This window comes from Eurosta solidaginis, chromosome 1 (genome assembly GCF_040869045.1).
Source record: "Eurosta solidaginis isolate ZX-2024a chromosome 1, ASM4086904v1, whole genome shotgun sequence".
In the NCBI taxonomy this organism is placed as follows: Eukaryota; Metazoa; Arthropoda; class Insecta; order Diptera; family Tephritidae; genus Eurosta; species Eurosta solidaginis.
In genome coordinates this window covers 101,583,434-101,599,274 of record NC_090319.1, presented here as the reverse complement: position 1 = coordinate 101,599,274, position 15,841 = coordinate 101,583,434, and the positions used below count along the sequence as shown (strand labels likewise).

At 36.4% G+C, this 15,841-nt stretch overlaps 1 protein-coding gene across 1 annotated transcript; it reads right to left on the bottom strand.

The window, feature by feature from the left end:
- Positions 1 to 218: 218 nt before the first annotated feature.
- On the bottom strand, positions 219 to 6,291 carry LOC137236602 (uncharacterized). The gene is made up of 3 exons (XM_067759386.1): positions 6,262 to 6,291; positions 1,077 to 1,289; positions 219 to 1,018 (listed from the first exon to the last, which is right to left on the bottom strand). The coding sequence occupies exons 2-3, from the start codon at positions 1,266 to 1,268 to the stop codon at positions 848 to 850; spliced, it is 363 nt and encodes a 120-aa protein (XP_067615487.1). The 5' UTR covers positions 1,269 to 1,289; positions 6,262 to 6,291; the 3' UTR covers positions 219 to 847.
- Between the last annotated feature and the right edge of the window lie 9,550 nt (positions 6,292 to 15,841).

Below are 15,841 nucleotides of genomic sequence, written 5' to 3'. Positions count from 1 at the left end.
ACGTTAATATGACCGCCTTTTCACTAGTATTACGACCGTTTCTTACTTGGATTATATCTGAAAATTTACTAACCCTTTCGTGAAACTGCTATATCAGTAAAACATTTCTTTAATTCAAATCCATTAACATTTCTTTTATTCAACATTTTTGTAATATATTAAACGAGCCTGACCCGTGCGCATCTTGCGCAACCAATATAAAAGTCTCTTATCATATTCTATCAATCAATTAAAACTTACAGCTGGCGTATGGTAGCAACTGTCGGAAATGCAGTGCAAATATTCACAATAGAGCCATAGTACAAATAGATTTCTTTGTGTGCTCACAATCGTTTATTTTTAACAAACTATTTTAATAAAATATAGCTAAATAAAGGCATTGCGACCAAAATTGCCCAAAGCTTGCTAATAGCCCGAGTCTCCATCTTTACAACCAAAACTTTATTTATAGATTTGGATTCCAAATAAGAGCGAAAAAGGGACCTGTACATAAAAACAGTAATTAGAAATAATATATATGATATGTAGATTAACGTATGTGGGTATGCATGTGTGTAGTCCCAATACTAATATACATATACATATACACATATAATACACATATACAACACTCCGATTTCCTTAGGTCAAACGCAGCTATTTAGGAAATTTGTTTTCTGCTAAGGTATGTAGGTTTATGCTGTTGCAGAGCTGGATTTATTTTTGAGATACCGTCTTTGTTTTTGCCGGTTGTGGCTCAGCCGTAAACATCTTCTCATGGTGTCTTTAAATTCGATCCTGCCTTGCAGTTTGAAAACATATAAATTAATAGGAATGGTTAATGTAAGTAATGAGATTTTAAAATAATTTAAATTATAGTGCCAAAAAGTACGCTGTTCACGAGTTTCAGTTTAGATAAAGATCGTTTGCCATGTATTCCGTCCCAGTTAAAATAGAAAAGAAAGTTGTCAGAGAAAAGTTTTCTCATTACTCCAATAATGTCTGAAGACGCACCTTTCAGCATAAAGATATATGATTTCTAAATAACGAAAAACCAATTTAAGTTATGAAACACAATTAAAAATATTCAAAAATACCATTGATTCTTGATAATCATCTGAGTCCAACTTTTTCTCAGTGTCATAAACCGAATCCGGCGATATTAGTGGTATAACGCCGGAGAGCTCGGTGTGAGTACCATTTTCCGTTTCTCCGCTGATACGGCATACTATTTTGTGCGTTCTCTCAATCAAAACTTTTGAGTCACGCATGACTTTATGTTGAGCCATGACTTCTGCCAATTCTGGAAGCTGAAATGAAAGCATAAATATTAATAAAAGAGAATCAAGGTATTGCGGCTACAATTACTAGGGTTTCGCAAATAACATTTAAATATTTAACTATGCACCTTTTCCTCGATCTTAGTCAATCTAGATTCCAGGTCGATACACTGAAAGAAATGGTGCTAGTAAAATCAACAAATCAGTTCTGTTGTTCTTGACTTAACGGAGATTCGGTGAAATTGATCGAATTATGGTTAATTCGACCGAGTTCTTTGTCAAGCAAACAAATTAGTTTAGTCATTTCAACAGAAGAGAAGTTGTCGCTCTTAAGTTAACAAAGTTTTATAAAATTGACAGATTTCTAATCAATCTAATTGATTTTTCTGTTAACACAACTGATCTTACAGGTCATTGCAACGGCGATCAACTGTCAATACATGAGCAAATTTCAAAGAGGATTTTACGCTCAGTGCGCTCCCTACTTTGTACTTATGACGATGGTGCCACTTGTTAAAAAAAGCACCAAAATAAGAAAACCATCAAATCGAAAAAACACACAAAATGGGGAAACAACAAAAAACTAGTTTTTCAGTTATCAAAATAAAACGAAAAAACCCTTTTTTGAATTTACTGTGCAAAAAATTATGAGATACCGGGACACCTATTTATAGGGTACAATTTTGCAACTTCTCGTCCAATGAAATGCAAAATTGCGCCCTCTTGTTGCAAAAGTTTTGCTTGAACGAACAGGATTTTTCCAAAGTTAGTAACATTATGTTCAAGTTTTTATGAATTTTCACTCACGCGAACGAATCTAATAAGATAATAAAAAAACATCCTTTTTTAATGTTGATGTTCCGACAAAATAAAAGTTTGAGTTGTTTTGGAATCGTTTCAACTTAAAATGTTACGAAAATTAAACTTGCCGAATTACATGTACTGCAGTGGTGAATTACCTTCCTGCGATTTGATTCTTTACTTTTGTATAACTTACAAGTTCTCTTTTTAAAATATTGCGTCAAACATTTATACTACAAAATTTGTTCGAAACAATCAAGTGTGGCAACTACATGCGAGAGAAGAAATTGAGAATGAGCTGAGCTGCAACTGAAAGAATTGAGACTCATGCGGCAGTTATGCGGTAGTTACTCACGAACGTACGTACCAAAAACGTGTCAGCTGACACGACCTATCTTATGAGTGTGCAATGTAAACGAAAACTCACCGACGTGCAACGCCCGTACGTACGTAGCCCGGAACGTAGAAATCAAAACAATTTTGATTTTTTCCGTAAGAACGTGTAAGCTGATCGCTCTCTCACTAGACAGAGTTGCCTAGTAAACTTTTGTGCGCTAATTTTTAACCGTTGCAATTTTATGCAAAAACACCTAATTAAAGTTTGAAAAATTGTAAAATAATTCGAAATAATTATGTAAAAGTGCTGATTATAAATATGCAATCTATTTATACTTATTTAATATGTATTCCGGCCTTTTACAATATCAAAAATTAAATTGGAAAAAGTTGATGTTTCCATAAGCATACATGCAAAATGGTCAATGGCAACAGTGCTTATCTGTAAACAATACACACACAAATATGTTATGTACATGTACACAGACGCACACATTGATTCCTACGGGCTTGAGAGTACGACAAAGGACGTTTGTCGTACGAAGCACGGTTGACCGAACTCTCAAGCCCGTAGAAATCAATATGTGCGTCTGTGTACATGTACATAACATATTTGTGTGTGTATTGTTTACAACAAAGCACTGTTGCCATTGGCCAGTTTGCATGCATGCTTATGGAAACATCAACTTTTTCCAATTTAATTTTTGATATTGTAAAATGCCGGAATACATATTAAATAAGTATAAATAGATTACATATTTATAATCAGCACTTTTACATAATTATTTCGAATTATTTTCACAATTTTTCAAACTTTAATTAGGTGTTTTTGCATTAAATTGCAAACGGTCAAAAATTAGCGCACAAAAGTTTACTAGGCAACTCTGTCTAGTGAGAGCGCGATCAGCTGACACGTTCTTACGGAAAAAATCAAAATTGTTTTGATTTCTACGTTCCGGGCTACGTACGTACGGGCGTTGCACGTCGGTGAGTTTTCGTTTACATTGCACACTCATAAGATAGGTCGTGTCAGCTGAGACGTTTTTGGTACGTACGTTCGTGAGTAACTGCCGCATCAGTTTTGTGACTACTATTTTCATTTCTATATTCATATGTATGTATATGTAGCAAGCATGCGTATTTATGTATTCACATATTTACGTATTTATATGGCGGCCGCCGTGGTGTTATGGGAGCGTGCTCGGCCTACCACACCGATGACCCTGGGTTCACACCCCGGGCAAAGCAACATCAAAATTTTAGAAACAAGCTTTTTCAATTGGAAGAAAATTTTTCTAAGCGGGGTCACCCCTCGGCAGTGTTCGGCAAAGCACTCCAAGTGCATTTCTGCCATGAAATGCTCTCAGTGAAAACTCATATGCCTTGCAGATGCCGTTCGGAGTCGGCATAAAAGAAGTAGGTCCCGTCCCGTCAATTTGTAAGAAAAATTTAAAAGGAGAACAACGCAAATTGGAAGAGAAGTTCGGCCTAAAATCTCTTCGGAGGTTATCGCGCCTTACATTTATTTATTTATATGGCAACATAGGTACTTTCATACAAAGATGTCGAAACAACTTTTTTGTTCATTTGACTACTAAAACGGTCAATTACGAATCAACGATTTGTGCGCAGTTGATTCAACATCTTGTTGCGATGGATAAAAATTGACAGAAAATTCGGTTGAATTGACCCGTATTTCGGTTGATTTTATCAATCTTTTTCTTTCAGTGTGTGCTTCTGTAATATTGTTTGTAGTATCGCCATTATATTTTCGTTCGTTATAGGGAATGTTCCATCGTTGGTTATGGAAGTAGTCGCATTATTCAAAACGGTATATTTTGTATTTAAGGTGGAGGGAAAGGACGCGCTGTATTGAGCTGAGGTACATCAATCAATTGGTTGTGTGTTTGATTGGTACTTGAGCTGGACGAATTATTGAAATTGCTGTTTATAGCGTTTGGGCAAGATGGAAACGGATCGCTGTGTTGCGCTACATCGTCCAAATTCGCATTTGTTACATTGAAGCCCTTTGACTAGTAAAACTCTCGGAATTATGGCTTGTATGGTCGGTTGGTTGTGGCGCTAGACTAATTACGGAGATTGACGTTCTTTTCGTATAATTTGGATGGAATTGGCTCACTGATTTGTGCTACATCGACGAAATGGAGGTTTGTTGCATTAGAATTGGAAGGAAACTCATCGACCAAATGGGCATTTGCTTTGCCCTTTACCAGCTTAACCTTTTTAATTCTTCGTTGGTTGGCTGTAGAGCTAGACGAATTACAGATATTCGCGTTATATGCGTAGATGCTATTGGCTCAGTGTTTTGTGCTACATCGCCGAAATAGGGGTTTGTTGCATTGGGAGCGGAGGGAAGTACATCTGCCATATGCTTGGGTGTTCGGTTGGTAGTAGAGCTGGAGACATTTAAAAAGGCGTTGCTGTTCCTATTCGGAGTACAGGTATACATAACCATGTCTCCTTCAAATATGTCCTGGCTCGCCATTCTCTCAGATCATATGCTCTTCATGCAAAAAAAGAAATTCAATTACAAGTAGCATTTATATAAGTTTGTTTGAAAATATATGAGGAGGTCCTCACCAAAAAGTAACATTTCATTCATATGTGAATTCGAGTAAATTGACAAAGTTTATGTTACCTTTGATCCCTTATGAAAGCTTATTACGAATAGAGTAAATTTTCCAAAATAAACATTTTGTAAATATTACGTTTTGGTGTGGACCTCCTCCGCATGTGATCAAATTGGAGCAAGCGATAATATAATAATATTAGTTCGAGAATTTGTGACAAGGGTTATGAAGTAAAGGTATAAGAAGATATTTATTTTCAAATGCAAAAAGCAGTGGATGTTAAAACTAATTAAATCCTCACTATAAAATTTCACCAAAGAGTTTGACAAATTGGACTAACATTTCTTGTACAACATTGGTTTCGGTTTCGCAAAATGTTCCACAAGAAAGTATTCGTAGGCTGGCATGTGAAAGAAGGAAATGATATTACAAATGATCATCAATGCAACCTTTTAAAACAAATATCCCAGAATAAAGTAAAAACTGTCTGTACTCTGTTAATTTCCAGTTTTTTTTTCTTCTAAATTTCTACAAACTCTTCCGAATTTTGAAGGGACTTAGGAAGATATATAGTCAAACCTTTTATTCATTTTATAATTGCGGAAGCAGTTTTTTTGTCACGCCTAGATCACCAAGATGCATTGGATCTAGGGGGAATTGGGATACCACACGAAAGTTTGCTGCCTCGAATACACTTTTCTGTCCTAAGTTGTGGTGTTCTGTGGTATGCAACTCACATACTTGTTTTGCGAATGACAATCTTTTTCCTATACGTTCTCCCACCTGGCAACACTTAGGACAACTGTGTTTTCCGCTATGACCTTGTACTCCAGAAAAAAAAGCTCGTGCAAGTGAATCGCATATAAATAGATGAACATCAAACCGTTTAAAATCGGGGAATTAGTACTTTCAAGACATTTACCCAGATCTTTCAACCCACTAATTAATAAAGTCCGAACGAGATTATTTAATGCTACTTGGGTAATATTATGTTGTATGGCCCATAACTTTATATAATAACATTTTTCTGCAGTCGAACGTTCAGAAGGGAAGCTGTCGAACGTACTCCCAGCATCTGTGGTACATTCAGAAGATTCCTCATGGCAGAAAGAGCTTTCGGAGGTGGTGTCCCATACATCTGTCGCAGCTGCATTAAAATCAGCATCTACCCGAGCAAATTTTGAAATATTGGCATAGTCGTCTACACTGCGCTTAAAATCTTGATTTTCTGAACTGGCAAAATTATAAAAGGTTTTTCTCTTCATATTTCCTACCTGATCTAGGGCACGTTCAGAAACACACCAAAATAGCATGGACCCAAATGCCCAAGCGTAAAACTTCTGCTTCCACTGCTGATATAAAAGTGGCTTAATATTGGACAGACCAATAAGGTAATACTTAACGACGGAGGTCGACTGCTAAACACGTCCTTCAATCATGAAGGGAATACTTCTTAAGGAGCATAAGATTATCCTCAATAAAAATCTAGAACAGGGGTCGACTGTTAATACGCGTCCAAAAATATCGACGCGTCTTGACATCAGTATTAATAATCCGTAGACGGAAACTAAAAATTTTAACTCGTTCAAAAGGTATTAACGAAAAACTTAAAAATTATCCCGGTTCCCCTTGACACGGGGGTGGGATCCATAGTACTTTAGCGCAGAAACCTTTTCTGCATTGGCGGCCTTCGACAGCGCTTATAAATAATTACCCTGTCTGGTCCACCAATGGGGTGGGATCAAAATTATATCCTTGCAAAATCCCTTTGTACACACAATTTTTTTTAGTGCACAACATTACAACGAAATGAAAATTGCCAGCTTCAACTGCAAATATCGAGGTCAATGCATGTCTGTTGACACCTCTACCGATATTTTTGGAGGCTTATTAGCATTGGACCCCTGTTCTAGATTTTTACATTATCCTCTTTTAATGTTGAGTACCTGCGTGACCGGATTACCGATGGCGAGATCAAAACGCGTCTTTTGACACTACTCCCGACATTTTTAGACGCGCTTTAGCAGTCAACCACACTCGTAAGCAATTTCTTCCAAGAATTTTTACCAGCAACCACCGTTTGCTTGTTGGAAACACGCAAGTACATTAAGAAAGTTCCACTGTTGATGTACCTTTCGTATTTCGTTGTTCAAACAACTTTTGCACACTTTATTAAATTTATTTGCAATTTTTATTGCTTTTTTGTTGGCAAATTTCAAAATTTTGTAAAAGCACGCGCACAATTTTATGAACATTCCACATAATTTTCACTTCTGTCATATGTTCCACATATACATATAATGTAAGAAAAGTCTGGCTATATATGAATCGGACATTTCAGTTAGGCCATCTCATTTTTTCATACTAACAATCAACTTTTTTGTGGAACAAGGTTGGATTTTTTGTTGTTGGCCGACATTTTCGGTCACTAGATTTTTGATGGGTGTGTTCTCTTGACGGAAAACTCCGTCGAATTAACCATAAAGCGATCAGCTTTGCCGAATATCTGCTTATTCAAGAACAACAAAACCAATTTGTTGATTTTATAGTGTTATTTCTTTTGATTTAAGTATGCTTTCCATGCCTAATTTTTATCGGCTCGTTTCACTGAATTACCAAGTAAATAAAATCAATAACTGTAGATGTACCAATAATAACCACGAATTTACACTTTACTGTGTTTCACCGCACTTCAGTTACAATGAGTTAAAATCACACCAATCGACATGTGTTGTCTGCTTTTACGAGCATCTGGATCGTTCGCGTATCACGTTTTCGAATACTTGTTCGAAGTTTCAGCATCTGCTCTTTACCTCGCAGCATGGTGTAATCACCAGGCGAAGTAAATAGAAAAGGACAGAAGATGTACGCTATCTGAAACAATGTATTCTCAAAAATCAGAGTAGGGTAAAATTTTTAACCGCTTTGAAAAAATAGGAGTAGGAAAGTAAACAGCTCTCTACCAGTGTTGCGCGTTTACAACATTTTTTGGATTGTTTACATTTTCATTGCAAACAATTGTAAATAATGTAAACTACTGTAAACATTTGCCAGCATATGCCACTTCAACTTATATTGTAAACTGTCAAGTCAAACAGATCGATTTGAAAGGTCCAAAAAGTTACTTTTTATTTATTATAAAATGAAAAATTACCAAAACAATGAACAATCGGACAGTGAAAATGAATAAAAAATATTAAAATAAATAAAAAATAAAAATAAATGTAAGGCGCGATAACCTCCGAAGAGATTTAAGGCCGAGCTTCTCTTCCAATTTGCTCCTCTTGATTTTCCCTACAAATTGCCCGGACGGGACCTACATGTTTTATGCCGACTCCGAACGATATCTGCAAGACAGACGAGTTTTCACTGAGAGCTTTTCATGGCAGAAATACACCCGGAGCGCTTGCCAAACACTGCCGAGGGGCGACCCGGCTTTGAAAAATTTTCTTCTAATTGAAAAACCTTATTTCTAAAATTTTGATGTTGCTTTGCCCGGGGTGTGAACCCAGGGCATACGCTGTGGTAGGCGGAGCACGCTACCATCACACCACGGTGGCCGCCGGCGTATTTTTTTTATTATTTTTTACAAGCTTGGAAAACTGTTTGAAAAATAGTGAAAATACTTAATTAGTAGTAGATTGTTTATGACTCATAAAAAAAAACAAAAAAATTAATTGTTTACAATTGTTTACAAAAATTAATTGTTTACGTAAACAAGTAGCTTGTAAACAATTACATTGTTTACACGTAAACAATTGCTGTAAACAATGTAAACTGTTTACAGGCCCAACCCTGCTTTCTTCTGAAGCCATCACAGAAACAATTTTTTTTTCAGCATAACAGTCCCGCCAATACAAAAGGGGATACTAAGGACTAGTGCGAGTTCTGTTAGCATTCAATCAAAATAAAAAAAATTAAATTTGGCCACTTAAATGCAAGAAATACAAACTGAGCTCAACTTCAACGACAGTTGAAACTTTCACTGAAAAACCGGACATAATAGGGAGAGGTGTTATGCATATAAATATATAGTACGTATGTACGTCAGTTATTTAGTTGAATTTTACTGTCCTTTGCGGTACTTAAATGGGTTTTGGGCTCGACTGCTGGTCCCGAACGATTGAAAGTTTTACATACCCACTTGGAAGTAACATTAATAAACTAAATTGGGTTTCCAAGCCTAAAACAAACCTTACAAATTTCCAGCTGATTTGTTGATTTGACGTTGGAAGCCGAAAGTAAAACATATGTTATACAAACTTGATCAGAAGATCGCCCAACATCTCTAGACAGTTGACTTCATTATATATTACCAATATTAATGTTATTATTTACCAACATAATACAAGGGATAGACGGCCCCGCGGCAATTGCCCTAGTACCAGAAGATGCTGATTCACAGCAAGCCGGATTTATATATATACAAAGGACAATTCATAACTGTAACGTTCCTCTAAATTCAAGGGGGCTAATTTTTAGGGCAAAACAGCAAAAATGAGTTACAATTTTTTGTGTATTAAGAATACAATGGTTTTAGTGAAGTTTTTACATAAGTAGGGTATAAAACTGTGGCGAATATTAGCATTTCGGTTCATCACTATGCTGCTACTAAATAAATGCACAACAACAGCAAAGTAAGCAACCACACATACATATGTGCATGTAAACATCAAAGCAAGCAGCCACACGTACATATAAACAGCGAAGAGATTATTTCACATACTCACATGCAGTCATTACCTAAGAGTAGAAGTTATTACTCACACATGCACACGCATATAATTAGAAGACAAATATAAATACCAGATACATAAAAGTGAAATAAATAAGTAGCTGTTCGTGAAAAGTCTAGACCCTAGGAGATTTAGGCGAACGAGCTAAGAGAGAGTATAAAAGGAGCGCAAGCTGAGGAAGAGTCAATCAGTTTGATTTTCAACACGCTATTAGTGAAGTACGCGATAGTTGTAATTGTGAAGTACTATTGCCACAATAAAGTTGTAAATAAAGACCATTTCGCCAAGGAAGAAGCTTTTGTTGGATATGACGTGAAAACAAATAGTTTGTTTATACAGAGACCTGTTTAAATTTTTTTGGGAACAAATTAAACATATACATATAATCTAAACTTCAACAACATGAACGTCGTATTTTAGCTCGATTTTACTTGTGGACACCGAAAATACAAATGCTGAATCTCTGTGATTAACTCCAGTAAGGGTTCATCGTCCTAATACGTTTATGTGAAAAAAAAAGTACTAAAAGTTTCATATTTTCCTCCTGAAAATGCAAAAACAACATTTTTCGGGGACAACATGAATACTCCTATATTGCTGCTACAGGCTAGGTATTGGGATAACAACACCTGGTACTTAATTCGCCTTAAATCGAATGTACCTAAATTAAATTTTTTTCTGTCACACTTATGCTGCTGCAATCTCAAAAATTTTCTAGGCTGTCTTGTTTTGATTTCGAATTCAAAACTCATTGCGAGCATTTTCTATTAGCAATATAGCAGTATTACATATATGGAAAGAACAAAGAATTAATAGCAAGACAATTGACGGCTTAATTCACCTGGTTATGCCACCATGACCTCGCAGTAAATGCCATCATAGCTGTAGGCACTAGCTATCCCCTTTCTTTTTATATCAGTCTTGCCATAACAAATTAGTGCAAACAGTTTTTGACGAATATTGCCGTTATCGGCTGTGATAAAGATATAAATCAAATCGTAATGAAGGCCATAGCGAAGAAGCGGTTGGTACATTCTGTGTTTGGGTACTGCGCTCGCCAGTTCAAGCTCCAGCTGATAGGAGCTCCACAACTATCAGATTTCGAATCAGCATTTAAAATAGGTCTTATGTAAGAGAAATATGGACTGTCTAGTTCAACCCAGCCAATCTAGTTAATTATTTCCAAGGGAACATTTTTCGTTACTATAATCTTATAGATTTGGCAAATAAATATGTGTATCGACCTTTGTCACGGCGACTAAAAGATTGCAGTAAATCGCTGCGACAACTTCGAAGAAATCGCAGTGACAGCATTTTATTTTCGCAATCACAGTTCTCATCACAGGCATAAATAGGTTCGACAATATGAAGCAACATAATTATAAAAGCAGACATAGGATTGGTTGCAATGATCCGAACTGTGGGAAGAGGAACACCCAAGGGCTCACCCTCTCTACTGTGGGTTGTAGGAATGGACGACATACTACTCGAGTTCAATAAGAATGAAGTAGCAGTAGTAGACGACGTTGTTATCACAGTTTCACAGTCTCTTTCATCGACGTTAAACGCAAGCCTACAAGCTGCGCTTAGTAGGTTACATGCCTGGACCGTGCGGTCTTACTGTTAATCCAAACAAGACATAACGGATATGCTTCATAACTAAAACATCTCAGTTTTGACTCGCTCTCAACGAGAGTTCCGTCGAAATAGACAGCGAGTTAAATTGGAGGGTAATAGTTAGCAGAAACGTGGTGTGGCTTTACAGACCTGGCTTTACATAAGATTCATTCTAGCGTACGCAGCTTTTTTTTAAGACTTCTCTCGAGAATTGTCAGCCGACAAAATATTTAAGGTCACCTCACTATACGCTTTGTTCTTTGAAAAGCTAAAGACGCACTCTTCATCCTTCTTCCAAACTTAGCTTATATCTTCAACCCTCATACTCAAAAAATATAAAAAATATTTTCTTAAAAAGGTCTCGATTTTTTCATTTCAAAAGTTTTTGAAATCGGTTTAGTACAAAGTTTTCGTGAATTAAGTTAACCCAGCAGACTTAGTTCTGTCCGAAAATAGGTTTGCCTACATTCAAAAGTGATACCCTCTTCTCTTTCTATAACATTCTCGTCTACTTTATTCTGCATTTTTCTTTTTAATCTTGTCCATCCCTTATTTTATTTATCTCCCTCCCACTTCTAATAGCGCTCTCACTCCAAATCTCACTCCCACTCCTACTCGTACTCTAACTCTCATTCCCACTTATACTCCATTCCCATACCCACTCTCAACTCTCACGTCCACTCCGACTTTTACTTCCGCTCTCAATCTCAGTCCAACTCCCACTAGCACTCCAACTCTCGATACCACTGTCATCCAAATTAATCCGTAGTGACAAATTTGTAAAACGTGATGCAGCGATTTTTCTATCCTCATTCTCCAGTTCTACTCCAATGATATTTGCATGCATTTTGAATTTAAAATTACCTTTATATAAGGTAATATAAAAATAGCATAATAAAATGAAATTTATATCCATAGATTGTAGATTTACTGTTGCCGGACATGATTAAGCTTACGCTTGGTTGATCGCTGACAGATTTGCCCGCCTCTTTCCAAACATTTTTTTGTTTGGTGCTCAGCCGACCGACCAACCACCACAGTTTGTCTGCGTTACCCTTTATTGGCATACAAAATTTACTCTGTTTTTCTACCCACAGCATAATTGATAATAGTTATAAAATTAAATATGTTCTTTGGTATATATGTACCCGCTGTATATTTTTAAATTATGCATATTCATGCATTTCGCACAGTAATTTCTACAAACAATAAAGGTGCGTAGGATGTGTGGCTTTGACGTTGGTCTTTGTTGGCTGTCATATTTGAGCCTAGCGATAGTGTCATATCAACTGTTGCTAGTTTTATGGACATTTATAGTTTAAATATAAGTATGTAGGTATAAGTTTTAAACAGGTAAGGGTTTTGAAGAGAGACGGGTGATACAAGCGGGATGTGATGACGTCACCAAATCAAATATTTGAAGAACGCAAATAATTAACGAAACTAACTAATCGGGGGCTTAGAAAATACTCGCGACAGGTATGCCTGTCGTAAGAGACGACTAAAATACCAAATTGATTCGAAGGGTTGTGCAGCGCAATCCTTTCATGGGGATGCCAGCGCAATTGATAGCTTCTCCAACCCAATTGTCAACCACACCACCCGTGGCGAATCTCGTGGGAGAAGGTGGGAGGTTGGGTGTTTAACGTGATCCCGGCTTACAGAACTCCGAAATACATAATCCAGACCCTAACTAATGCAGAGAACCTCCCGAGCATTCATAATCTGGGCACGACAAAAAAGACATTGTTCAAAGATAAAATTCCTACCAATTAAAAAATTGCTTAAATTTTCGCTCTTCGGCTTATATTCTAGAACAACAATTTGCCTCGCTTGGGTCTTGTTCATAATTGGCTTGATTATGCCTTGTTGGGATTGTTGAAGCCGTGCTTATGAGGTGCATCCAATGATGTAACGATGTAGGGGAAGAAGAAAGCGAATATTACCTGAGAAAAATTGAGGGAAGGTGAAAGGAAAAAGAGGCCAATAGAAAGGAAAGATGGAGAGAAAGAAGACTATAAAAAGGAAGAGTGGGTGAAAAGGGAAAAGGAGATATGGAAGAAAGAATGAAGTTTGGGGTACCTAAGCGAAAAGTGAGTGGGTTGCACAAAACAAAAGTGAGCCATGTGAAGACAGAGTATGGTACTAAAAACAAATAGACGAAGTAGTGAAAGAAGCTTTAAAAGTTAAAAGACCGTAGTTGTGGCAAAGGGAGGTGAAGTTAAAGAAGAGAAAAGACAGAAAACGAAATAGGGAAAGAGAGGATTACAATGATAAAAATTCACTGAAATGTAATAGCTTAAACGTAGTCCATATTTTTTAAAAAACAAATGTTACAAATTTAACTTACTCGTTTTAAATTAGCATTAGATATTGTGCAATTTAGTACGCTTTTTTGATTGGGCTGGAAGGGTTGGGCTAGCTTAAGAGACCCCCGGCCTTATACAAAACAATTTTTTGAAAAATTATTAATTTTGTTTTAATGATTTGCGATGAGGGAGATAATGGCTGTAAATTGATCCCTTGTCAAATTTGTTTCGAGACCTTTTTTGGTTCATTGAGAAGAAAAACTTAAAGAACCAACTATGTTATTCCACTTAGAAGGACAAAATAAATAAATGGGTTTAAATTAAAAAGAGGTTTCCGTTTTAAAGGTCAATCGAATCTCTTCACCAAACCTGTTTACACGTCTAAAGTATTTTATTTCAGAATCTTCGATTTACGTATTTTATCAATTGTTTGTATCTTGAGATTTCAATTTTGCCACAAAACAAATTCTCTAGCAATTCAAAACGCTATGCTACTATGGAGGTTCTTTTTTGCTTTCGCTCCGGCTCTGAACATGAACAGAGTATAGAGCATAAAAGAGTGATGGCATTTCTTACGCTCTGCTACGAGCTACGTCGTGTTTCTGAGCTGAGCAAATAACAGAACAATAACTCCAAATGGCGGCCGCCGTGGTGTGATGGTAGCGTGCTCCGCCTACCACACCGAAGATCTTGGGTTCACACCCCGGGCAAAGCAACATCAAAATTTTAGAAACAAGATTTTTCAATTAGAAGAAAATTTTTCTAAGCGGGGTCGCCCCTCGGCAGTGTTTGGCAAGCACTCCGAGTGTATTTCTGCCATGAAAAGCTCTCAGTGAAAACTCATCTGCCTTGCAGATGCCATTCGGGGTCGGCATAAAACGAGTAGGCCCCGTCCCGCCAATTTGTAGGAAAACTTAAAAAGGAGCACGACGCAAATTGGAAGAGAAGTTCGGCCTAAAATCTCTTCGGAGGTTATCGTGCCTTACATTTATTTATTTATTTATTTTTAACTCCAAAAGAAATGCTATTTGTAGTGGAGAAAGAGCAAAAAAAATGTACGATATTTTCTCTGTTGGACATTGTTTTGCGCCACTCTTCGTCTTTTCTCGCGCTACTACTTATCTGAAAAAATTTCAATGCTACGTCGGAGCAGACGTGAGTGTCCCGAAGCAACTGCAATAACAAGAAAAACAAGAAGCTACAACAACAACTTAAAGACCGACAATTAAAACTTGTGGTATAAAAACAATATAACTACGCTTTATCAGCTCCAACAACAAAAACGAGAGAAAAAACAAAGTTCTGTTCAGTTTTTTTGCTATGGCTCCACTATAAATAACATTTCTTTCTCAGTTTTTATTCTGCTACCTTGCTGCGCTCTAAAACAAGTCGTAGCTCAAAGCAGAGCTTAATAAATGCCATCACTTTTTTATGCTACGGCTCTGATCTATGCTCTGTTTATTTTCAGATGTGGAGAAGTAGAAAAGCGCATTTTTCTTTGCTTCTACTACTCTGGAGTAGCAAATGCAAACACTGATGTTCACATTTTGCGGCGTTTTTTTAATAGATCTATTTTACTATCACATACTGCTCTTTTATAAGCTCGTTGTTGCTACGTGATCCGGGAACTGTGACATGCCAATCAAAATTCCGCTGCACCCTTCGTACAATATTTTACATATATATTTCGAAATATTCGTTAGATATCTCTAATAAGTCAATAGCACACGCTCACCTATTGTTTTCATTTGCCCACTCACCACAAAATAATTCCATGTAAACTGTAAATGAATTTCCCTGCACGTGCCATCAACATTTGTTGTAATTTAAAGTTTGTAATTTGGTTTGTTGAAATGTATGCTATACAATTATGTTAGTTCTATTTGTTTGATTTTACTACCGGAAGCAGGTAAATGTGTTATTTCATAATATATTTTTAATTTCATTTAATTTAAAATAGTTAAAAAATAGATTATGACGTAGATGACATCCGATTCTAATTTCGTTTGGAGGAAATAGTTTAGTTGGTTATAATATTTTGTTCTGATTCATCATCATCAGTAACGTTAATGACCGAAAAACTATTTTTTTTTTTGAAAAGGTATTTTCCATTTTAATTACAAAAACTTTATGTTTATAGACTAGCTTATTCCCGTGGGTTCCACCTATAAAAATATGCAAACTATATAACA

Excerpts from the sequence above, each read along its gene's own strand:
- LOC137236602 (XM_067759386.1), bottom strand. The coding sequence starts at position 1,268 with ATGGCTCAACATAAAGTCATGCGTGACTCAAAAGTTTTGATTGAGAGA. Across the intron at positions 1,019-1,076 it reads ATGATTATCAAGAATCAATG|AAATCATATATCTTTATGCT; the intron begins GTATTTTTGAAT and ends TTCGTTATTTAG.